The sequence below is a fragment of the Vanrija pseudolonga genome, chromosome 4 (genome assembly GCF_020906515.1).
Source record: "Vanrija pseudolonga chromosome 4, complete sequence".
Taxonomy (NCBI): Eukaryota; Fungi; Basidiomycota; class Tremellomycetes; order Trichosporonales; family Trichosporonaceae; genus Vanrija; species Vanrija pseudolonga.
Genome location: NC_085852.1, coordinates 1,229,291 through 1,253,701, shown reverse-complemented (window position 1 = coordinate 1,253,701; position 24,411 = coordinate 1,229,291). Strand labels below are relative to the sequence as shown.

Sequence of the window (24,411 nt, the reverse complement as noted above, 5' to 3'; positions counted from 1 at the left end):
TGGTCAAGAGAGAGGTTGCCGAAGTCGAGGTGGATCAACTTTTGGACACATCCACCTCCATCATAGGCGTTCGTCGGTACCTGAATTTTGCTCCCGCTGCCAGTTGTTGCTGCTCACTACCACCTGGAAACACGAACAAAACGGCAACTCTGTCCTCTGCAACATCCACTTCATCCACGAAATGTCGTCAAGCGACGTCCGTTCCATCCTCAACTTGCCTAAGGCGGGCCAATCGTCCGGCTCGGGATCGAGGAAATCCGCCGCAGCGGCCCGCAAGCCCGATGGCATCTCGCGCGAGCTGTACGCCCTCATCGGCGACAACGCGCCGTCACTCGCAGAGGCGCAGGCGTCCATCGCGGCAGTCAAGTACCGCGACAGGCCCAAGCTCAAGTCGAAGAAGGTCAAGTGGTGCGTGTGGAGTTGGAATGTGTGTGGCTGGGTGGCGAGCTGATCGTCGCAGGGAGTGGACGCAGTTCACGCCGAGCGCGAACCGCAACTCTCCCCATCCGCCGCGTCTCGGACACTGGGTTCGTGTGACCGATGACGATCCGCATGCGAGGGGTGAGTAGGAAGACATGTGGAATGTGTGCTGACGGGCGCAGTGGACTACTTTGGCAGCTTCAACCTCCACGGCCCGTCGGTGATGGAGTACAGCCAGTTCGAGTACGACCAGCACCTAGTCGACCCCAACTGGTCGTCGCATGAGACGGCGTACCTGTTCGACTTGCTGCGGACGTTTGACCTCCGCTTCGTGGTTGCGGCAGACCGGTACGAGTACCTTGGCCCCAAGGGCGACCAGTCGGCGAAGAAGCGCTCGATCGAGGAGATCAAGGATCGCTACTACACCATCTGCCGCCGCCTCGTCCGCACGCGCACAGCCAGTGACATCCAGGTGCAGCAGCAGCAGATTGTGCAGTACTCGTTCGACAAGGCTCGAGAGATCAAGCGCAAGCAGTATGCCTCGGAGCTCTTCCACCTCACGCAGGCGGAGATTGCAGAGGAAGAGGCGCTGTACATGGAGATCAAGCGCCTGGAGCAGAACGAGAAGCGCTACCGTGCCGACCGCGACGAGCTGATGCGGACGATCATTGGATTGGACAGTGGTCTGGTCAACCTGGACGGCGCGAACAGCGAGGGCGTCCTGGGTCTTGACAGGGTGGGTAACCAAACGAGGTCCGTTCCACCCGCTGACATCGCAGTACAAGAAGAAGAGGAGGCCAGAGGACGAGACGCCAGGCAACGGACCTGGCAGCCCAGCCCCTCCAGCGAAGAAGCAGAAGGATTCCGCAGCGTTCGACCTCACGCACTGCATCTACCGCGTCCCTCCACAGCCGATCGCGCCCAACTCGTCGCACCTGGCCTCGAAGCACCCTGTGCACCAGCCGGCCCACCTCCGGTCGTCCAAGATGCCGACACCCAAGCCCAACACTGCGATCCGTGTCACCGAGCTGCTGTCGGAAATGGGTCTCAACATCCACCGACTGGTCATGCCTACGCGCTCCAACCTCGACGCCCTCGACGGCGTGCTCCATGCCGCGGCCGCGCTTGTGGACATGAAGCGCCAGGTCGACCGCGTCGAGCAGGAGATCCGCACCTTCAAGGCGCAGCGCGAGGGCTTTGTGCCACCGGTGGAGCCGTCAAGAAAGGTGAGCGCGGGTGTGGCGCGCACGAGCGAAACGAGTGCGCGCTTCTCGTTGTTGGCACTGTTCACAAGACTGACACCTCAGCGTTCCGAATCGGTCCTGTCCACCGACACGTCGGGCACCAATCGCCGCAGCCGAGCGCCATGAGTGCGATGGTGTATCCAGGCCGTTGTCAGTTGTACAGTACTGTAGCATGCATAGTCGTGATCTCGGTCGGGGGTGTTGTGGTTGTCAGTGTCACTGTTGTACCATTTGGTCCCGCCCTCACCCAAGCCTTGAAGTGGAGGTTCTGAAATTTCGCCCAGCATGACAGTCGCGACGAGCGACCACTTGCAACCCCACACACACCCTCACCATGGCCGCAACCGAGCCCCTCAGCGGCTCGTCGCTCATCAAGGCGCTCAAGGGTGCGCAGGACCCGACCCCAAGCGGGCAGCGCAAGATTGCGCTCGCCTCCGCCGCGTGGGCCGACAACACGCTCCTCATCCCGCGCAAGGCAGACGTGCTGCGCGACTGGGTGCTCGAGGCGTGGATGCGGAGCAAGCCATCGTGGGTGCTGCTCTGGCCTGGGCGTGGCTGTACTGACCGAACTGCAGCGCTGCAAGCCCGCTCCTCGACCCGGCATACCATGCGCTCCTGGTCTCCGTGTCCCCCTCCTGCTCGGCCCCGCCGACGGCCCCCCTCTCCCTCCTGGGCAGCTACATTGCCGCTGCGTCCGCCGCGTCGCCTCCCGAAGGGCTCGGCGCCGCCGTCTCCCTGTCGCTTGGACAGCTCTTCCACACGACAGAGGGGAGCAAGGCCGACGCGTGGGCCGAGATCTGGGCAAAGCTCGTCGCTGCGCTCGCCTCGCCGTCGGCGCCGGTCGACGCGCTCCAGCCAGTCGCGGTGCTCGTGGGCGATGCGCTGTCGGCCACGCTGCCGACGTCGCCGAACGGCAAGAAGATTGCGCAGAGCTTACACCCCTCTCTTGGAGCGTACGCTGCCACGCTGGCGCACCACGCGTCGCTGAAGCCCGTGTTCGAGGAGCTGACTGGCGCGCTCTTCTTTCCCCTGCCGGTGTTGCAGACGCTCGACCCGCTCAAGACGCTCCTCACGTCGCTTGCCACCTCCGAGCCCCTCCCCGCCCTCGCTGCGATCCCGCACCTCTTCGCGACCTTCATCGCCGCCACCACGCAACACAGGTACTCGCTCTACGCGAAGGGCGGGGACCGGCGCCCCGTCGACGTCGTCGTGGCGGACAAGGTGCGCGCGGCCGTGACACCGGCACTTGGCGCCTGCCTCGAGCTCGTGAACCGCCTCGAGGACTCGGTGCTCAGCCGCCCCGGCGGATCAACGCCGTCAGCGAGCCGCACGGCCGTCGTCGAGGGCCTGTGGAGCTCGCGTCTCGCGCTCTGGACGGCGTTCCACGCCTGGGGGGGATACCTCGAGACTGACGCCAACGCCGGCCAGCTCGTCGCGAGCGAGGCCCAGCGCGCTGCGTCCGCGCTGGCGCTGTACGGCGCTACCGAGGCCGCTGCTGAGGACGAAGGCTTGGCAGGCAGGATTCTGCGCACGCTGGATGTTCTCGAACGGCTGGATCACACAAGGACAGCGGTCAACACCGAGGTGGTTGGATGGTGCTTGGCTTCTCCGGCACGCACGCATCCCGCGGCGAGGACACTCCTGTCTTCAATCCTCCGCTTCCACCAGCTCACGCGGTTGCTGGACGTCTTCTTCGATCTGGTGTCCGACGCGTGTGCGGGTCTGTTTGACGCCTCGTTGCCTTCAAACGCGCTCGCACCGCTGTACTCGCTCGTCGCGGCGGGCCCATTGACGGACAAGGCGTTCCGCGACGATCTCGCCGCCGCGGTACGGGCGACCAACCTCGGTGGCCGGCGGAGCGTGCAGTGGGCGAGCCTGCTCGATTCGCTGGCTGCCCGCGTGCGTGCCGCGCTCTCCCAAGAAGTGGGGAGCAAGCGTAAGCGCGAGCTCGATGGCCCCGCCCGCCTGGTTGCAGTGTTCAGCAGGCTCGTGAAGATCGTGCTTGATGCCGGCGCGCGTGCGCGCCCAGGCGTCGAGCACGTCGAGGCGGCCATCGGCGCCGCGGCGCGTGCGTTCGCCGACGCTGAGATCCCCGCGGCGGCTGGTGATGCCGACGCGCCGAAGAAGAAGCGCAAGTCGGACGTTGGCGCGCGGGATATCGCCGGCGACCTCGCCTTCGCTGCTCGCCTCCGCGTCGCGCGCTCGGCCGGCCTCCTCCACCGCAAAGCGGAGTACGGGCTGGACGTGGGCGCGCTGTGCGGTCTGCTTGAGGCGCCGGGAGTCGTGCCAGAGCTCCAGCTTGAGATTGTAAGCGGTGCCAGCAGGACAGGCGAGCCACCACTAACGCCCCAGACACACTACCTGTACACCCGGTTATCCCTGTTTGCCCACGACGAAGACGCGCACCGCGCCGCGTCCGTTGACGCCCTGCTGCACGCGCTCGACGCGTCACCGAAGCGCGCGTGGACAGGGCGCGAGGCGGGCGTTACGGACAAGACGCTCGCCGCAGCAGCGTGGACGATCGTCGCGCAGGGTGGGCTCGCGCCGCTCGACGTGACCGCCACACCTGCCCAGCTCGAGCGTCTCGTTTCCATCGTCATCTCGCGCGCTGGTGCCGAGCCGGGTCTGTCAGTCGGCGCGGCGATCCAGCGCCTCCTGTCCTCCGCCGACACGTGGGAGCTGCCTGCGTTCCGCGCAGCGCTGCTCAAGGCGCTCGTCGACGCCGCCAAGTCGCGCGGCGCGTTCGTCGTCCTCTCTACCTGTCCCGCCGCGTGGCTGTCCAAGGGCGCGCGTACTGCGCTCCTGGATGCAGCCTACGCTGTTGACAAGGACGCTTCGCCGGAGACACAGGTGGCCATCCGGACCTGGCTGGCGAGGCTGGCCAGCGCCGACGTGTACGGCCCGCTCACCGACGCCAAGGTGGTCAAGAAGCTGTTGAAATCGGCGTCCTCTCCAGAGCTGGCCGACGCGACCCTCGCGCTGGTGCACCTTGCATACCAGCACATTGCCAAGTTGGCCGCCCGCGACCCCGCACCTCTGATCGCCACGCTCGACGAGGCGATCAAGTCCAAGTCGTTCAAGGACCCCACCGATGTGCGCTCGCGCGCCGTCGCGCTGCTCCTCGAGGACATTGTGGCCTCGGGCAACGCTGAGCGCTTCAGCGCGGACGTCAAGTCCAAGCTCGGCGAGCTGGAGGCCGTCGCGCGGGCGGCACTTGCCCCCGTGGTCGAGAGCGCGCTCGCCTCGCCGGCCGCCAACGCCGAAGTGTTCCGCTCCTGGCGCTCGCTGGCGCGCTTCTCGTCCTGGCTCGGCTCCCCAGTGTCCGACAAGACGGGAGCGGCCCTCCTCTCGTCCATTGTGCGGACGCGCGACGCCGAGCTCGCAGTCGTCGCGTTCGACCTCTCGGCCTCGGCCGAGGCCGAAGCCGTCCTCGCAGCCTTCATCGTCCTCCGCGCCACGTTTCCCTCAGACACAGCACTGGACACGGCGTTCGCGTCCTACGCCAAGACGCTCACCAGCGAGACGTTCACTGCGGCGCTCACCGCGGCCTCCTCCCTCGTCGCCAGCCAGCGCGACGCGGAAGCAGAGGGCGCGCTGCGCGCCATCTCCCTGCTCGTCTCGGCGCCGGTCGAGGGCTCGGGCCGCGCGATCGCGACGCTCCTCCACCCGCTCCTCCTCTCGCTAGAGGGCGCGATGCGCGGCTGCGTCGGCGTGATCGCGCAGGCGCTGGCCGTGCTGTCCGCGCTGGTCGACGACCGCACCGGCCTCCTCCGCGCCCCAGACGGCGCGCTCATCCTGTCCGCTATCGCGGCCGCGCTCGTCCCCTCCTCCGACAGGCCGGCCGCCTGCGCACCGCACCTCGTGCCCGCGGCGCTCAGCCCGCTCATCACGCTTGTGCGCCATCGCGCCGACATCGCCCTCGCGCACCTCCCTGCGCTGGTGGGCGTGCTCGCGGCCTTCTTCCCCCTCCTCCAGCGCAAGCGTGGCGCGCGGACAAAGGGGACCCGGAAGCCGTTCTGGCTCGCCATCGAGCCCCGGGATGATGACCCGGCAGCCGCACACGCCGCGCTGCTAGCGCGCGCATTTACGAACCTCGCCACGGCCAAGCTGCCGACGACGGGCGACGCCCCGGCGCGGACCCTCGCAGGGCCGTTGGCCAAGCATGCGCCTGCCCTGCTTGTGGCGTATGCGCGCGCAGCTGCCGACCCGTGGGCAGGCTTGTCAACTGCCGTGCGGCGCGAGCTCGAGCCGGGCCTGTTCAGCCTCTGCGACATTGTCACTGCTGGCGGCCGTGCCGACGGACGCGGGAGGGAAGGCGAGGGTGTCGGCGCGCCGTTCGGCCTCGGGGACGGGGCGGGCGGCGCGGCCGAGCACGAGATCTGGGCCGACACATGGCGCGCCTGGAGCAGGAAGCGGTACACTGGTCAGGGATAGAGCACTTTACAGAGGTACAGATGCATGGTACGGAACGATACGGATGGAGGCTAGCGCGTGCCAGAGTCGGAGGAGTCATGTGTTGTTGGAGCGGAGCCGAGGCCAGCGGCTCGTTGTTTGTTGTGTGTGCTCATGCGCAGCTAGTGGGACCGCGGCGCGGCCCCGTTGAGCAGCGCAGCGAGCATGTCGGGGTTGCCGCCGCCACCACCGCCGGGCGGGCCTTGGCCGTACGGCGCCATCGGTGAGCCGTTGAACACGCCAGGCGGCATGGGACGCGGCGGGCCCTGTTGGAAGGGGAAGGGTCCCGGGGGAAGGAAGCCCTGCTGCATGTTGGGCGGGGGAGGGTAGGGGCCTGGTGGGCCACCAGCACCCTGCTGCGGGCGCGGCATGGGGAGGTAGCCGGGGGGAGGGCCACCGCCGGGGGACGTGGGGCCACCTGGCCCAGCCTGGAGGCTGCGGAGGAGGTCGTCGGGAGTTGGGCCGCCGCGAGGAGGACCGGGGCCAAACTGCATCGGGTGGGGAGGGAGCATGCCCATCGGCGGGCCAGGCATGGGCTGTCCGGGACCCATGGGCTGTCCAGGACCCATGGGCGGGCGGGGAGTCTGGTTGAGCAGCTGGAGGAGGTCGGGAGGAAGCTGGCCGCGCGAGTCTTGGGGAGGTGGGGGGCCGCGAGCGTCAAAGAATGGACGGGGGCCAGCAGGCAGCTCGCCGGGGCGCATGGATGGGCGGTAGCCTTGCTGGGGACCTTGCTGCTGAGGAGGGTAAGGGTAGCGGGGGTCGACGCCGGGAGGAGGGCCGCCACCATAGTGCTGAGGGAGCATGCCGTGTTGCTCGGCAAGTTGGTGGTCACGAGGGTCACGTGAGCTGAGATAGTCTTGGCCAGAGAACTCGACGTTGGGCGAGCGCTGAGCGTTCTGAGGAGAGATGGGGTGCGATGGGGGTCCGTGCGGTGACAATGGCTGGGGAGTCACCGGGCCAAGACCGGGCGGTGCTGGCCCATTGTACCCATGGAACTGGGGACGCGCTTCCGTCGAGTTGGGGCGAGGAGCCGGGCTCGGACCTTTGGTGGTGAGCATTCCCATGAGCATGGCCATGCGGTCATCGACCGGAGGCGGGCCAGCGGGTGATGCCTGCTGAGGAGACGTGATAATGTCGTGCGGGGGCGGGGAGCGGGCCTCGGATGGTCGTTGTTGGTGCTGGGGCTGGGGGACCGACTGGTGCTGCTGCAACTGCTGCTGCTGCGGAACGTTGGCGGGGCTGGTCGACTGCGGAGGAGGCATGGGGCCGCCAGCGGCACCCGAGTTGAAGAAGCGCTGGAAACGGCTCTGGAATGCGTTTGTCTCGGGCTCGGGCTCCTCCTTCTTCTGCGCGGCCTCGTCGTCGTCGAATACGCGGTGCTTGAAGTAGCTGGCGACGTTGACTTCCTTGGGCTTGGCAGGGGCTGCGGGCGCAGCGGGTGCTGGTGCGCCGCCAAAGAACGACACGAGCGGCTTGTCGCCAGCACCGCGCCAGTTGTCTCCTCCTGCTCCTGGTCCACCGCGGTTCTTCATTGCGCGCTTGTGCGCAGCAATCATGTCCTCGCCTGGGATAAACTTGATCAAAGGATCGGACGGGTCCCCGGACGAGCTGGCGCCGGCGATTGCTGGGTCTTCCAATGCAGTCGCGCTGGATGCTGGACCGTCGCTCATCCATGCCGGCTCGGCGTCGTCGTCGAAACGGCCGCCAAAGCCAGGAGGCCTGCGTGAGGATGCCTCGCCGTTAGGGCCTGTCGTCGTCAGTAAAGGAAGCCGCAACCAACTCACGCTCACCACGCCGCCAGTCGCCGCCGTCGTCTCGTCGAGGCCGGCGCTGGTCGTCCCGCTCACGTCGCTCTCCGCCTTGCTCACGGTCGCGGCCCTTTGGCGCCTGGCATTAGCACGAACAACCATCGACACTGCAACCTCCCAACTCACCTCATCGCCGCCCAGCCTCATGCCACGGTCTCCAGGCGCGCGCACTGAGAACTTGCCCATCTGACCACCAAAGTTCTCCCTGCTGCGTCCTTGCTCTGCGATTGCTGGGTCGACAGGTCCTTCGGGCTGCCGCCTGAGGCTGGGGATGTCAGCGCCGCCTGGTGGTGCGAGGCGCACGCCACCGAGAGCGAGCCTCCAGCACACTCACCCAATGTTGCGCGTTCCACGTCCGAGGCCACGTCCACCGATTCCGCCGCCAAAACCAAAGCCGTCGCCAAAGCTGCCGGCCGCCTGCGCGCGGCCACCGCGACCGCCAGGCCCCTGGATCGCAGCGATGGCGGGGTCATCCAGGCCCGGCGGGTGCGAGGACCTCGCTCCTCCGCTCGCGGGCTGCATGGTGCCGAACCAGCTCTCGAGCGGGCCCATGCCGGAGGGTACGACGCCGCGGCGGCCGAGCTGCAACAGCTGGACGCGCGAGTACGTTAGCAATGGGCCTTTGGGTGCCGAGTCGGGGCTCGAGTCGGTCGTGCGCGGCACGAGGCCGAGGATTGCGCTCATCTCGCCGCCGACATCGTCGAGCTGGTTGTTGACCGCGTCGGGGGAGAGGGGGGCAAAGTGGTTGAACCGTTGTGGAGAGGTCGCCAAGCTGTGGGGCGAGGCTGTTGTGAGGAGTGGGTATAGCGGTGAGGAAGAGACAATGTTTAGCATACGGAGGGCAATCGCGCAGGCAGCACGACTCACTCGGGCTCATTGTGACGCCGAACCTTCCCTTGGCGAGCTAGACTGGCGAGCGAGGAGGGGTAGACGCGCGCGGTGGACGCTAAGTCTGGCTGCGGGGTGCGAGCTGTGGGATGGACGACGAGGTGGGTGGTGGATCTCTGGCTGATAGGGTTGATTGCTGTCTGTGTGTGTACGACTGTGCAGTGTTGTGCAATTGATGAGGTGTAGAGATGAGCGAGGATGTGGTGGTCGGAGTAGGTGAGAGTAGGGTTGAAGAGTGCAAGCGTTGATTGGGTGATGCAGTGTGTTTGTTCGACGACGAGGACGCAGGTGAAGGACGAGCGAGACAACGACGACGAGAGGGAGAGAGCGAGAGCCGAGCGGCGTGTGTCGACGACTGGACTCGCTCACCGCTGGCTGGCTGCAGGCTCGCTCCCAAATGCCGACGACCACCACCACCCACAATAGTCATTCTACGATCCGCCCAGTTTATTCCATACAGTTCCAATAACAAAACCTTGACACTCCAACCAATACAAACCCCAGCCAATGTCCAATACAAAGAGTAAGGGAGGGCAGGCCCCTGACAGAAACCACAACGGCATGCCACGACGCGTGACCTTTACAACCACATCGTATGGTACAAATTGCATCGACCAAAGGTATGGATGGAATGAATGTGGCATTTCTAGGCGACGACAACGACTGCGACCTGCGCATGGGGACATCGTTCGTATTAATACCTCCCCTGCCCACCACCTCCATACCGCTGGTCGTAGCCGGGGTTGTATGGCTCCGGAGTGTAGCCGCGCTGGCCATAGGCCTGGGGAGCGTAACCTCCGCCCTGATAAGCGGATGGTGCACCGCCAGGGTGACCAGATCCGCTTCCACCACTAGGGCGGCGGCCTCCAGACCCAAGAGAACCCACAGAGCCTCCAGAGCCAACACCCGAGCCTTGGTGGCCACGGTTCTCGTACGGGTCGTTGTAACCCTGGTTGAAGCGGCCCAGATCACCACTCGTGTCGTAGCGCTGGAGCGGTTGACCTATCGAGCCCACAGAGTCGCTGGTGCCAGACCTTACAAGAGGAGGCGCATTGTGGTAGCCATATGGCCCTTGGTTGAATGAACTAGGAGGGTAGGGCACGCCGCCGTGGCTGTAGTCGGCCGGGGTCTGATCCCACTGATTACGGTTGAGAAGCGGAGCCTGACCGTCCTCGCTACCACGGTGGCCAGAGAGGGAAACGGGTGCACTGTGGTTGAGGAGCTCATCGGTGGAACGGTTGGCAGTGTGTAGCGGCACAAACGACTCGGACTCGTTGGAGTGGTGGAGCCCTGGACGCGAGATTGAACCGTCCTCGACCTTGCTGAAGGCGGCAGTTGATGCAATCGACCTCGTCTCCCAGGCGTCCTGCTGGGCCTCGGAAGGAGCATCGCGGTCTGGGTCGTACTCGAGGTTCTCCTCGCGGACAGCCTTGATTTCGACGCCATCGTGCTTGTGCTTGCCAGCGAACCAGGGGTAGGCGGAGAGGACCTGACGGGCGAGCGATTCCTGGCTCTTGTGTACCATGACCTGGTAGAGGGCCTTGGGCTGAAGAGAAGGGTGCAGGAAGCGACGCGAGAGGTCCTGACGCTTGCCGTGCTTCTCGCTAAACAAGGCCCGTTGCTGCTGCTGCTCGACCTCCTGAGGAGTTGGCAGGTAGTACTTGAACTTGTGCTCGACAGTTTGGTGAAGGGCGATCTTGAAGCCAATCATGATAATGAGCGGTGGGACAGCAGCAATGGCATCCAGCCACTGGTCACGAATGAGACCCGTTGCTGACAAGGTTAGCTCTGCTGTCTGTTTTGAACTCTGAACTCACTGAGCACCATGAGCAGCTGCATCAGGAGGCAGTTGATGATCAACCGGTTGACGTAGACGTTCCACATGCGGCCGCCGCTCTCCGCGCGAGAGACATAGACGTAAAGTAGCTGGTACTTGTAAACGACGGTGGAGAACCAGAAGACGATTAGGGCGCCGATTGGGACCATTGGCGCGATCGGTGCGTACACCAGTGCGACGGTGGCGACAAAGAGCAGGTTGACGGCGACGACCGGGTACTCAAAGTAGGGCGGCTTGGTCAACTCGCGAATGTCGCGAGGGGTGTAAGAGAACATGAAGCGGCGGATGGACACCAAGGCGAGCTTGAACAGCTGGATGAGCTCAAAGAAGACGAGGAAACCACGGAGAGGCAGCCAGTTGAGCCAGTAGGTACTGGTCGAAACATATGACTGCTGAATGGAGCTGGGGATATCCTTCAGAATCTTGATGACGCCGTCGCCGTCCTTCTTGATGCCCAGGCTGACAGCCGTGCTGACGATGCCGTAAATCGTGCCGACGAGCACAAAGACGAACAAGTAGGCAAATACCATAAAGAAGAAGTAGCGAGCCGTGAGCGAACGGTCGAGACGCGTCTTGGTGATGGTGCCTTGGTACTTGCAAATCTTGCGCATGACGATGGGAAGAAAGAAGGAGAAGGTTGCCGAGAGGATAGGAGGGAGCGGGCCGGTAACGAGGCCAAGCTACCAGCGTCAGAAACTCTGCCTAACTCTGCCTACCAACACAAACTCACTGTAAAGCTGCTCTGCTGGCTCCACACTCTGACCCAGTTCCACATCTGAGCAAATTGGGCCAAGCTAGACAGGGTCGAGATGCCAACAATGGGGAGAAGGTTGACAAACCCGAGCAGACCAATGAGAACGAACCCAATGACCTTGGTGGACGACAGTTCCTTCGGGTCCTTGTTGATGTTCTTCCACACAATGTCGCTTGGGACCGGTGCCAGCTGGATGACAGCTCCTCCGAGCTCCTTGATCGGACCGCGGTGCATACGCGCGATGCGGTGCGCCTCGGCAATCGTTTTGAAGGTGACAAAGCCAAAGTTGTCGCCTTCAATGCGGGGAGGTGGACGCCCGCCCTTCTTCGCCGACTTGACCTGGCGAATAAGAGAGTCAATGTACTGGCGCTGCTGGTCGACCTTGTCACGGAGGAACTTGATCTGCTTGGCGAGGTAATCGATAGCATCGTGCTTCTTCCCTCCCATGCCCATGAAGCCTCCAATGCGCATCATTGGCCGCTTGCTAGCCATTTTGCCGCCCTTGAGGTACTTGCATAGGACCTTTTCGAGATCCTTGACTGCTTCGTTGTGTTCGTCGACTAGGTGAGGGAAGTCTCCCAGTCGACGGCCGACTGACGCGTTCTCGATGCTGTTGGCGATCTTGATGCCATCGAGTTTGAGCTGCGTAAGGAGGTGAATGACACCCTCGTCGCTGCGGTACTGCTTCGGGACTCGGGTGATCATCAGAGTACGCGAGTTGACCTTTGACTGGTACCCAGGTGACCGGAACCACGTCTGTCGTAACTGGACCATTGCCTGCCAGTTGCGCCAGACAAGGAACATGACGATGAAGTCTTGGGGGCGTCAGCGATAATAGGTTGAAAATGACGTACTGATGCAGTAGCTGACGCCGAGGGCAGGCCACACCCAGGAGCCTTTGACATTCTGGAGTGTGATGGTCGTCAAGATGGTGCGGTTCGCGCTCGGCAAGTACTTGAGGTTGTAGATAACGTCAACAGCGAGAAGTCCGGCGGCGAAGATGGACACGAAGATGAACGTCGTCCGGAGCATTCTAACAAAGCGAAGGAATGTCGCGGCGTCGAGACCAATGTTGGCGATCATATCATGTTCCTTGACATTGACGACGGGGCTGAGCCATGCAAACAGGCCGTTTGATACTGGCGGTGGAGGCGGTTCGTAGTCTGGGTCATCGAGTGGGTTCTGCGGCGGCGCCATCTGGTACTTGACCTGGATCTGTCAGTCACCCGCGCTGCGAGCACACGGGCCCGCCTCACCTTGGGCGCGTACACCTTGGTATCTCGTGGCCGAAGGAACGAGAATGCGAGCACGGTTGCGACCTGTGCCGTTAGTTTCCTGTGCTTCTTCTGACGCGTGCCATCCCGACGTACCGAGATACCACTCATCAAGCCAATCTGGACGGCGATACCCTTGGCTGTGCCGCCGAGGGCTTCGTTTCGCAGCTTGAAGGCCTCGAGGAGGGCGTCGTTGGCATCGGTGGACATGGTGGTGGTGGTTGTGGTGGTGTCAAGAGGGAAGACTGTGCGTTATCTTGAGAACGAGCGTCCTTGCGTGACGGCGTGGAAGTGGGGGGTCGTCCCGGGCGCGATGTGGAATGGGGCAAGAGACCTGCTCGTTGCCGGCGCTCCGTCGTGGATGTGGATGTGGAATGTATAAATGTCTATTGGGATGCTTGATTGAGAGTACTGTATGCAAGAGAAGAGACAACGATGGACCGGGAGACTCGAGGGGGGTTGAACAAAGGCCGTGAGTTGGACTCTACGCGTGGAGGTGGGTGTTGCCAGGGTGGGGGACACTGGAGGGGGCGGTGTCTGGTGTTGTAAACCTTGGCGGGCAGTGTAGTCGTCGTGTTGTTACGACGCGGGGAACGCGGCCAAGGCGCGTGTGTCGGATCGTCACTGATACAAAGAGAAGGTGAGAGTCGAGGTGGTCGTTGTTATTGTCAATGTCCCCTTGTTGTTGTAGTCGTTGCGCGTGTATGCACGACAATGGAGCAGAGTTGAGGTCGAAAGAATGCACGAGCCGCTGTAATGCATGATGGCCACCCAAAACCCCCAAAGCCACCTGGTTGAAAGACCTCCACCCCCGCAGCTGGCCGCAGCAGCAGCAGCAGCAGCAAATTCTAGCTTGCTCGCAGAGACAGACGCGCGCGGCAAAAGCTCCAGCTAGCAGCTAAAAGCGTCGTCATACGCACGCGACCTGACCCCTACCCGCGCCAAATTTGATTCCGCGGCACCATTGTAATACTGGGGGGTGGTCCTCTGAATTAGCAATGTCCTGAATGGAGCTGGTCCAGAACAAGGTGGGCCCACAGTGAGAACTGGTGCTGACTGCTGGCGGGCCCCCCCGGACCTTGCAGAGTGGACACTCAAAGAACAAAGAGGGGGGTCGGGGTGGAAAGGCCGAAGGAAGGCAGCAGCAGCAATGACGAAGGAATGTTACGGCGCACCTTACGAACAGGCAGACCCAAACTTTTGGATCCCACTTTTCTTGGCTCACTCGACGCGTCTGCACGTGCGACGTGCAGGCGGGGCAGACGCACGCACTCACACGCACAGCCAAGCTCAAGGCAGTGGAAGGATGGATGATGGCTTTGGACACGGGCAGCACACTCACACCACCCCGGCAGGCAGGCAGGCAGTGCAGTGCACGGCTGCGAGAGACCACCCTGGCTCTGGGTGTAATGTTCCGTCCGCGCACTTGGCAGATCCCCGCCGCAGCATTAGCAGGGTGGGGGCAGTGTTCCCAGCCCTGGGTGGAGCGCGGCGATGCGTCATGGTCGCTGACGGGGTGGGACGTCCATGACGAGGGTGTAGACGTGTCGGTTGAGTGATGCATGCTTGGTGCCATGGCCAGGTTGTGGATGCGGTAGTTGACTTGGCCAAAGTTGGACTTGTTCCAGTCGTCTTCCTCGTGCCGATGGTACTTGGTCATCAGGTCAGATTAGTTCCGTCAGCATCCCCGCGAGACACCATCACGGCCAGCCGAGCCCACGCACAGCCCACTCCAGCGTCGGCGTCGGCGTCGGCGGTACACATTGAATGCTCAGGACAGAGCGGGCAGCACCACGCGCTAGCAGATCTGGCACGATGCAGCGGTCGGCGGTCGGCGGACATGCGACTGGTGGTCGCAAGCGAAGCCCGCACCGAGTGTCCGCATCACGGCGCCACGGCGTAGAATGCATCGCTGTTCATTCGACCGTGCGGTGTTGAGCTTCGGGAACCCATTCTGTACCGCGAGGTGTGGCTGGCGTGCTCAGCGGCGGCGGCATGGCACCTTCGCGCCCCACGGCGCCGGTTGGGCGCACGCCGTGGCGACCACCACCGACCGCCGAGGCACGCCGGCGTCGGTCTCGTCGTCGGCGTCGCATCCCCGGCCCTGGATCGGATCAGCGTAGAAAGCCGCCGTGCAGACGCTTCTACGCCGAAGCGTGGGCTGAATTCTACGCCGAGGCGCGTTGAATTGATTCGCGAGGGAAGACGCCGACTGATACAATTGACGCGTCGCGTCGCCCTGGTGAGGCACGTGACTGTTATGTGTGTTGGTGTGAAGACCAATCGCGCTGAGAGCATTCGCCGAGTTCCAACGTGTAGCCTGGCTTGTGTCGTCTTGCCCGGCCCGTGGTGCATGGGTGCATTCGCCGTCTTCCAGCGTGTAGCTTTGTCTGCGTTGGATATCGTTCATTCGCCGTCGTCCAGTGGTTAGTTCGCTCTCCCTTGGTTCGTCCCGTCGTGTGGCGGGTGTGGATGAGCGCCACTTGTACTTGACCTCAAGCAGCGCTGTCAGCAGGACATTCCTGTCCAGTCAGCACGTTAGAGGTTAGCCATAACGCGGTCAGCGAATCAGAGCAGTTTGATCAAGTATCGAAAATGTTAATGCATGAGTATGAACGCTATAGTGATAGCCCAAGAAACCATGGTAAAAAGAACGTGGGGGGAGGCGCCGGCCTATGTAATAGTGGCCGCGAAATGTCCGTGTTCTATCAAATCTATGCTAAAATAATGGAGGAGAGGCTGCTGCTGCTATACGACTGTCTACGTCTACCAGAAACGCTTGGGGCTGGGAACGCAGACGCCGGCCTTGAGGGTGAAGCCGCGGTTGCAGCGCGAGGCAACACACTGCGAGGAGCGGCACGCGACGTCAGCGACGCCGGGGAGGGCCGAGCAGTCGACCGAGCCCTCGGTGCCGGGGCAGCCACCGCAGGCCTCAAGGTTGGAGGCAGTGTTGAGGCACTCCCATCCGCCGGTGGAGGTGGGGCAGACGGTGGCGCCGACGGGGCAAGCGGGCTCAGAGCGGCGGAGCTTGGAGACGGGGAAGCCCGAGGGGCAGGCCTGGGTCGCGGGGTCGATGCATGCCTTGTCGCCGCACTGCTCGAAGCCGGGCGCGCAAGTCCACGAGCACAGGGGCTCACAGGCGACGGGGAGGAAGTTGCCGTCGGCGGGGTACGTGGCCGTGCAGTCGGGGTGCTGGAGGGCGACGAGGTCCGAGATGGTGTTGATGACGGTACGGGCGATGGCGTTCAGGTTGGGGTTGGGGTTGGGGACACCGTTGACGATACCGCCGTAGAAGCGGATGGCCCAGGGGCCGTTGATCCAGTTGTTGTTGACGCGAGTGTTGATGCCGTTACGGATCTCGGTCTGCATCGAGGTGAGGAGGACACCGTCCTTGATGCACCATCCGAGGCCGTTCTCCGAACGCGTCTTGAGGATTTCCTGAGGTGGGTTAGTACCGACGACCTCGACAGTCCAGTGGCTCAACTCACATCCTGCTCGACAGTGCCGTTGTCGTACTTGATGTTGGTGCCGTAACCGTCACAGATACAGCCAGTGTCCTCGTTCTGGGCGAGGACGGGCGAGGCGACGAGGCCGAGGAGACCGAAGGCAACAGTGGCAGCCGAGCGGAACAGCATGGTGGGAGATTTGATAGAAGAGATGATGGGGGAGATCTTTGGGGTGTCAAGAGTCTTATATCGGACTGGCAAGCGGGGGGGAAGTCCCGCAGGAGAGCAAAAAGGCGTCCTCTCAACACCTCGTCCCCTCCATGTCCCCTCGATAAACACGCCACAAGGCAAACAATTACAGCCACTCTTCCTCATCGAGGTCCAAGGTCTGCGCCTCACCCCTTGGGCTCGCCTTCTCGTCTTCCTCTCTGGTCTTGCCTCGACGCCGCCGGGCTTCGAACGTTGCACGCTGCCAATCGACCCTCGCGCTATCTCTGCCCTCTGCTAATTCCCCCGCCCCTATCGGGTCCTTGCTGCGGCGACGCGGCGGACACTCGTTGCGCGTCCAAACATTGGCCGCCAGAAAAGTTTGTCACCAGGCGCACATACGAAGGTGGTGGCTCGCTCCACATCCTGACGAGTGCCACAATCGGCTTGCCAAGCGGGGGTGCTAGGGTCCGTCGGGGGTCGTCGATGCCGACTCGTCCGGAACGCCACGCCACCAACGTCCACGGCGGCGCCACGGCACCCTCTAGTACAGTTCCTTGCAGTTCCTTCTGGTTCCTGGCCGCCGCGTCGTCGCGCCGCATGACGAGTCAGCCCGCCGAGTGGTCAGCGGTCGCGTCAGGATGACTTGGCAGTTAATCATCGCTGCTGCCGGCACGCGAGGGTATCATGCGCAAAGTTTGGGCCGCTGGCCCTGGGGTGACTATGCGCACCCTTTGGCCCCAAGCAGATCTGGTGCGAACCTTCCTGACCAGAGCAGAGCGAGCCGACCACGGTACCCGAGCCAGCCTGCCCGCCCGCCTGCGTCGGCTACCGGAATGCGGTTACGGTCAGCATGCTTGCATAGTACTGCCAGATCAAGCGCATTCCGGCGCGCCGGTAAACGCACCGGCGGAACGGACGAGCTGGCCACCGCCGCTCTTGGCCACTTCTTCCCAAGAGCTAGGGAGCTGCTGGGCTGACAGGGACCTACGAACCGGGATGGTGGGCTTGTGGTGGGCCTGCGGTGGGTGGGGCGGCGATGTAGCTGCACCGGACAGCACAGCAGCGGTCATTTCACAACGCTTCTCTGTATGCGGACATGCACGAGGACGGACTACCGTTTGCATCACTCGCACGACACGACATTGTCTCTCTCTGAAACGTATATTATCTCCGCGATACCATAAGCATAGCGGGACGTTAAGCACTGAAGGCACTCGCCGGTGGGCTGGACCAGTAATTAATTGTCGAGCCGGTGGGCTCCAACGACTTAATTGTATCGGTCGGCCAACGGGTGCACGTCCTTCCGGGGTGCCAGCCGCGGCAGCACCTGCCAAGTCGGTGGCTCGTCGTCGTCCTGGGTGTGATCCTGTCCGCGCCACCACCACCACCACCACCACCACCACCACCACCACCACCACCACCACCACCACCACCACCACCACCAGGCCAAGCGAAGAAGGTATCCCCAGGGTGGGGTGGCAGGCACTGGCGCTCAGGAACTGCCGGCCGCAGGAGCGACGACGTACAGGAACGTCCGGGGGATTTACGCGCGCGCCGGCGCCGTGCTAGGCGATGTGCAGCGGGGTACTTTGTGCAGACGAAGTGGACGTGTCTCGCACCATCGGAGTGGCGCCAGGGTTGGCGGCCCTGCACCGGCCCTTATCCCATTACGGTGGTCCTCGGGGTGGGGAACAGTGGCGGTGGCGTCCAGAAAGGAAGGCACACGGGGGCCGGAGACAGTGCCGACCGACCGCGATTCCGACCGACGCGACAGCATGCATGCAAGAAACCAGCCAGCCTCCTTGGTACGAAGCGAGCGAGCTAGGGTGCACCGTCCGTGCACGCGGCGGTAGTCTCGTGGCGCTCCAAGCTCAGCGGCGGGCGCCGCCTCAGCCAGACGCGCCTTGGCGGCCGCCCAGTGTTCGCGTCCATGTTCGGTGGCGGGGTGGGCTGGCGCCGTCGTCCATGCATGGAAGGAGGCTGCTACGCGTCTGTCGGTCTACGAACTTGCACAGCTCTCCGACTCTTTCCCGCCGCGTTCGTCTAGCGCGCAGATGCGCATGCAGATCCACAATTAGTTTCTGGGTTCGCTTGCATACTTAACTCGCCCAAGCTCGTCCCGAAGGCACAGTCCAGGCCAGCCAGATCGCACCAGGTGAGGCTCGGGAGTCGGCCCGGCCGGCTTTGTCGGGTGTCAGTCTCATTCATACCTGGGCCGCCAGATATGGGGTCGTGCAGCTCTCTCAAAGACCCTACCACCCTAACATGTACCCTGTGGAGGGTCGCTACCAGCCAGCTCGTCCGACGGCTGGTTGCATGTCATGTGGCGTGGCGGCCTCTATCCGACACCTCGTCTACCATGTCTCGGACACACGGAGACACAACCGAGCCATACACACACGTCGCACTCGATCTCTCCGTGAGATAGCCTCATGCTTCCGCGCAGCTCAGCAGACGCCGACAGGGAGCACGACTCATTGTGCGCCGTGTGCGCCGCACACAAGCCAATCTCGAGTGTCGGGTGGGCGTGCGACGCGACGCGCCCCGCCGCGCCTCCGCCTCGCTACTACCTTGTCAACCTTGTCCCCGCCACTGCCTGGTTGCCTGCCCCTCTTCCTCTTGCCCAGCGCGCAGCCTCTGCTGCATTCACGTTCGCTCGGGCGAGCGCGTCCGGTCGGGTTGTCCGACTGATCATGCCTCCCTTCCACGCCACTGCCACCACCGCCGCAGTGAGCCACTAACCTACATAGGGCAGCAGCACCATGCCCACATGCTGCGTCCTGCTGCCTCTGCGGGCCGCCGAGTTTGGCTGTGGGCCGCCAAGTTGTTTGGCTCTTGGCCCACTTGGCGGCGGTGCGAGCGAGCCTTTGGCTCAGCGTTCAGTGATCGGCGGTGTCATATCCGCAGCGGCTTCTGCGTGCTGACGTGCGCAGGAACGCAGCGGTTACACACGCACGTTTGTCACTTTGCGTCTATGTGTGTGTGCCTCGTCGATCATCACTGCGTTTGTTTGCAGAGCTTACTTGCTTGCTTTCCATCGGTATTATCGTCCAGTAATAGCATGCATCCTGCCCACCGACGACCGCCATACCGTATGCGCCAACTTGCTTGCCCGCACACAGTGGCGGCGTTTGCGGGCATGACGAGTGTGGCGTTTGGGCGGAAGAAGGCTGAGGAAGCCGAAAAAAATACGCGAAAAAGGGTCCACCTTGCTTCCTCGACCAACCGAAGACCTTCTTGTCCAGGGATTGAAGCAACCGACGCGCCAGTCGCGTCGCGACGTTGCTGCATGCATACGCGCACGCGCGCAGCAAAAGATCAAGGGCCCTTGCCCGGATTTGAACCGAGGACCACTCCCAAGCTTCAGCTTAAGGTGCTAACAGCGCCCTAAGAGAGTATGATAGCCACTACACCACAAGAGCTCCCTTTCTGTTTTCTCGGTGGGTGTTTGGATTTTGAGCTCTCCGCCTGACCTCCAACTCTTTGACATCGTTGGGTGTTCTGTCTTGACAATCCCCTTCGCTGGAGGCATCTGACGGGGAGTTCCACGCGCTTGAGATCCCATTCGTAGGTGCTCATGTGCGCTTGTGCGGGTTGGTGCCAATCTGTACGGAGGTAAATGGACTCCTCGACGACATTGACACATCTGTGTCTCTAGGCCGGGAGCAACCAACGGGCCCCCACTCCACTCACAAGTCCCACCGCCACCACGCCACGAACACAGTGCAGACTTACTTTCATTCACAATCGGGTACTCGTCCCGCGTACCAGACGCGGGCGTACAACTTGGGGTATAAGGTACGTATACTGATTCACTTTCTTCAAGGCTTCATTCATTCAGAGGGTCTTGATTTCGGTCAACGTCCTCGAATGGCAGTGTGTGAATTCGGGGCCGTCGGGGCGGTACTGGACCGCATCACAGACAGTCGTCGGCGTGATCACGGTGGTTACGACCTGCGAGGGGGGCGGCGAGGGAGGCTTCAGAGGCTTCATGCAGAACGGGATCTCTGGACCGTCGGGACGGATCTGCACACCGACCTGGTCGCAGCTCGGGGTCGGTGCGGGCGGCACTGCCACAGGCGGCATCGGGGGAGGGGCGGGCGTGGTCGTTGGCTCGGGGGTCGTCGTCGTGGGCTCTGGGGTGGTGGTGGTGGGCTCTGGGGTCGTCGTCGTCGGCTCTGGGGTCGTCGTCGTGGGCTCTGGGGTCGTCGTCGTGGGCTCTGGGGTGGTGGTGGTAGGCTCGGGGGTCGTCGTCGTCGGCTCTGGGGTCGTCGTCGTGGGCTCTGGGGTGGTGGTGGTAGGCTCGGGGGTCGTCGTTGTGGGCTCTGGGGTCGTCGTCGTTGGCTCTGGCGTGGTCGTTGTGGGCTCTGGCGTGGTCGTAGTTGGCTCTGGGGTCGAAGTCGTGGTGGTTGTATCTGAGCTTGTGGACACAATGACGGGTATGACAGGACGCGTTGTACTGTGATCGTCGCCTGGAATGGGGATTATGCCACCCGGGTCGGGGATAGGGACAGGAACAACAGGGGGCGGAACAGGAGGTTCCGGTATTGGAGGACCTTCAGGTTCGGGGACAGGAGGGGGTGGAGCAGGAGGCGGCGTAGGAGGTTCGGGTGTCGGAGGACCTTCGGGCTCGGGGACAGGAGCCGGCGGCGCAGGAGGCGGAGTGGGAGGTTCCGGTGCCGGCGGAGCAGGTGGCTCAGGTGGAGCAGGAGGAGCAGGAGGCTCAGGTGGAGTAGGAGGGGGAGGAGGGGGAGGAGGGGGAGGAGGGGCAGGTGGCGGTGTGGGCTTCGGTGCAGGTGCAGGCGGCGGGGTTGGAAGAAGGGGCCGGAGTGTAGCGGGATCGACGATTCGGCACTCTTCACCTGCTCGCTTTCTGGGAACTGGAGTATTGGGCGGTGGTGGAAGATCGTCGATGGTTTGATAGATACGGTTTACGTTCTCCCTTATCCAGTCCATGTCCCTCATGGCGAACCGAACGTTATCGGCATGAGTCTGATGAGGGTTAGCCAGCTCTAGCCGGCCGCTGTGTCACAGTCAGCTCGCGCTGTCTTTGGGTCTATCCCTTCCGTACTTTGAGTATGAGCGAAAGGCGTAGGCATGATCGAAGTAGTCAAATTCGGGTTCGCTCTCCAGGTCATCCTCCTGCTCCTGCCCGTTGGAGTCCTTTGGCTTCCGCCTCCTGGTCTGAATTACGGTCGGCCGTCTGTCACCGTATCGGAAGAGCTCCTCCAACACGGCATCCGTTGTGGTCGAGACTATTTTGGACACCTTCACCTCTCGACCAGTGAGTGACTCCAGGACCTAGCCCCCAGTCAGCTTCGTGGCACACGGTCAACGTACGATTTTAGGCGAACAACCTCGTTGAGGAACACCGTGTACGTGTCCCGTGACAACAGCAGATTTCGCCGCAGGTGGTGAAATCTGACCCTTGATATACTCGCTGTTGTCCGCCATTATAGACCACTCGACTGCCCCGGGCCAGCTGTAGGTGTGTGTCAGTCGAATTGCACGCTCTCATCTACTCACGTGTAGCCGACCGGTTGCCCCTCATCCTTCGTTTCGTCCTCCCCTTGAATGTTATCAAGGGGGGCGGCCTCATCAATAGGCACCACGAAACAATTATCGCCTGTACTTGTCGGAAGCCTGATCCTGCGCATCCCTTTGGGAACCCCTTTAACTCTGGCAGGAGAACAGATGTAGTAGTTTATGTAGTCTGGGAAGCTGAGAGCCATTGTTAGGAGGGATCCTGCCAGACCGCAAGAGTTGAGGTTGTTTTGAGCGATATCTGACTGGTCCCACCCGCAATTCTTGCGAGTGAATCCCTTTGGAGCTCTGAGCCTGATTATCTGAAAGACAGGGTCCTTTGCCAAATGGGTGGGGACCGAGCCTGTGGGAACCTGGTTGACCGGGGTGTACTCTGTGATCGAGCCTGTTGGGGACTTGTCGTATGGCGCAGACTCGACGAGTGATGCTGGCGCGTCAGACAATTGAAATGTAGAGGGGTCAACTCACTCTGGATGACCAGTAAAGTCACCAGACCAACGAGAAACGACCTCATCGTGCAACCGAAGTGAATGTTCAGCTATGCGACAAGGTAGATGCAGTGACGGGACTTGTGGGCCACATTCTGAGCGCTCTTTATACCGTTTGGAAGGGCGAGGACATGTCGACGCGTCCCGAGCAACTCCTCTCTGCCTCCATCACTGTAAACAACGAACAAGGCGCTCAACGGCCGTCATGGCGAGAGTTAGCGCCGATACAAGCTACGCCCTGGCGGGACGGGCACTGTTGTTGTGATCGAGGAAACGCGAGGGGAGTCTGGTCGCGAAGGGCGGTCCTCGACAATCAGCGGTCAGAGGGGGAGTTGGAAAGTGCACAGTGCGATGAGTGCCACAACGCGTTGTGGTCGGTGACGCGCCTCAAGACGCGACTACACGCTCGAGACGCGTCCCTCTGGAATGACGACGCCACGAGACGACGCGGCAATCGGTCGAGAGCAACAGTGCCTTCTGCACGTCAGTTGGTGCGTATCTTCGTAACTGACATGGTGCTTCACTACAACCGAGAAACCGAAGGGGGGTGCTAACTCGTGAAGGTGATACTAAAAGCAAACTGACACAGGAACTCGTGTGGTATGTAGCAAGAACAACCTTAACCTTGCAAGGCTGTCGGGTGCTCGTGTTGGGCACATAACGAAAGCTGCACTCCGCACACTAAATACAAAACAAGGTTCGTCAGCGTGCTGCCGTGTGGGCGACCGTTACTGAAGGCGATGCAGCCATAACAAGTCTCGCTGCTTCATGCCTATGGTGTTTCTGGCGTGACCCTTGCGCCTCAGGCGCGCTCGCGATGTTTCCGGGGCATCAAGAAGATGCTTAGCTATGTGTTGGCATGCTGGAAGCATAAACTGTCCAGCTGCCGGTTATTTGGGACACTGCCGAGGCATCCCCGTTCCAGACCCACACTATTCAGCCAAGTGTTCACACGCACTCATCCACAACACTCAAGTCACACTACACTACACACCACCAATCCAAATGGGGCTTCCAACTACCAAGCACCGACCCACCGACAGCTCCCCGGCGACCTCACCCCTAAGCAGCCATCTGCCTACCGAGATCCTCACCTCTATCGTAAATGAGCTGGACCCCGTCGACGACCGCCCGACCCTTCTCAGCCTTCTGCGTGTCTCAGAGACTGTCTGGGAGGTGGCCGCGCGTCACTTGTATCGTTCCATTACGCTGAGTGACCTTCAACTCTCTCGGATTGTCAACAGAATCAACCAACGAAAACGAACGTGCCTCGGATTCGTGCATCGCCTTACGCTCTCCCCTCCTCCCAAGGACAAGATATTGGCAAAGGTTTACAAAGCTGCCGGTACCGATGGGATACCACTGTTCCCCAACGTGCGCCGCCTCATCCTCGACGATCAGTTCCCTCTGGGCGGATCGGATCGCAAGTACGGCCTGACGCCAAACGTCAAGCGCCTAGCCGAGCCAGGTGTCCTTCTCTTTGACGCCCCCGACGTCTGTGTCCGAGGCCGCACGTGGTCTCAAGATCGTCTCGAGTATCTACCTTGCAGAAGTATCTCATCGTCCAACCTCACTGTGCACTCTGGAGAGCTGAACTGGGTCTGGGAGTCGGCACTACCCCGCCCGTATCGCACTCTATCCTTCTACTGGGCGACGGCTGGTTATGAAGATGAGTGGAAAATCGGATATGTCGCGCGTTTCGACAACGATGCGTCACTTTGGGCAATCGACCTACCCATTGTGATCTACGCAAATACTGGAACATCGAAGGAAGAAGGCTCGACAGAGCGCAAAGTCATGCGCCGACTCGCCCGAAATCGCACCCGCATCAATCTCGAAGACAAGGGGCAGGTGAGGATTGCGTTCAAAGCAAGCCCCCCGCCGTGTAGGGTGTGTGGTGAGTCCAACTGCGCCTCCGACGAGACTGACAGCGCCAGGCGGCACTTGGGAGAGGTAGCCAGTCACGCCGGCTTTGATCGGTCTCTCGAACGACGTTGTTTGGGCCGCACTCCTCCCTATGTAACATAGAGCTTTCGGAAGAATGCA

At 62.3% G+C, this 24,411-nt stretch overlaps 5 protein-coding genes and 1 non-coding gene across 6 annotated transcripts; 2 read left to right on the top strand and 4 right to left on the bottom strand.

Annotated features, from left to right (window-relative positions):
• Positions 1–162: 162 nt before the first annotated feature.
• On the top strand, positions 163–6,098 carry SWC4 (SWR1-complex protein 4; the record flags this gene model as incomplete). The annotated part of the gene is made up of 8 exons (XM_062772288.1): positions 163–408; positions 461–561; positions 603–1,156; positions 1,200–1,646; positions 1,728–1,756; positions 2,022–2,192; positions 2,240–3,971; positions 4,017–6,098. The coding sequence occupies exons 1-8, from the start codon at positions 182–184 to the stop codon at positions 6,096–6,098; spliced, it is 5,343 nt and encodes a 1,780-aa protein (XP_062628272.1). The 5' UTR covers positions 163–181.
• SPBC354.08c (putative protein) lies at positions 3,663–13,431 on the bottom strand. Its single transcript, XM_062772287.1, has 13 exons — positions 12,774–13,431; positions 12,660–12,722; positions 12,258–12,612; positions 11,380–12,218; positions 10,630–11,329; positions 9,852–10,585; positions 9,699–9,800; positions 9,527–9,614; positions 8,259–8,709; positions 8,051–8,189; positions 7,985–8,003; positions 4,017–7,863; positions 3,663–3,971 (listed from the first exon to the last, which is right to left on the bottom strand). Exons 1-12 carry the CDS (start codon positions 12,885–12,887, stop codon positions 6,239–6,241), a joined length of 5,229 nt encoding a protein of 1,742 aa, XP_062628271.1. The 5' UTR covers positions 12,888–13,431; the 3' UTR covers positions 3,663–3,971; positions 4,017–6,238.
• Positions 13,432–15,443: 2,012 nt separating this feature from the next.
• On the bottom strand, positions 15,444–16,322 carry priA_9 (Protein priA; the record flags this gene model as incomplete). Its single annotated transcript, XM_062772286.1, has 2 exons — positions 16,166–16,322; positions 15,444–16,115 (listed from the first exon to the last, which is right to left on the bottom strand). Exons 1-2 carry the CDS (start codon positions 16,310–16,312, stop codon positions 15,444–15,446), a joined length of 819 nt encoding a protein of 272 aa, XP_062628270.1. The 5' UTR covers positions 16,313–16,322.
• A 3,332-nt stretch (positions 16,323–19,654) lies between these two features.
• Positions 19,655–19,755, bottom strand: LOC62_04G005734. Its single transcript has 2 exons — positions 19,719–19,755; positions 19,655–19,692 (listed from the first exon to the last, which is right to left on the bottom strand). It is a non-coding gene; the product is annotated as a tRNA-Pro (tRNA).
• A 415-nt stretch (positions 19,756–20,170) lies between these two features.
• On the bottom strand, positions 20,171–20,419 carry LOC62_04G005733 (uncharacterized protein; the record flags this gene model as incomplete). The annotated part of the gene is made up of 1 exon (XM_062772285.1): positions 20,171–20,419. The coding sequence occupies one exon, from the start codon at positions 20,417–20,419 to the stop codon at positions 20,171–20,173; it is 249 nt and encodes an 82-aa protein (XP_062628269.1).
• A 2,951-nt stretch (positions 20,420–23,370) lies between these two features.
• LOC62_04G005732 (uncharacterized protein) lies at positions 23,371–24,322 on the top strand (the record flags this gene model as incomplete). The annotated part of the gene is made up of 2 exons (XM_062772284.1): positions 23,371–24,262; positions 24,303–24,322. 2 exons carry the CDS (start codon positions 23,371–23,373, stop codon positions 24,320–24,322), a joined length of 912 nt encoding a protein of 303 aa, XP_062628268.1.
• Positions 24,323–24,411: the final 89 nt, after the last annotated feature.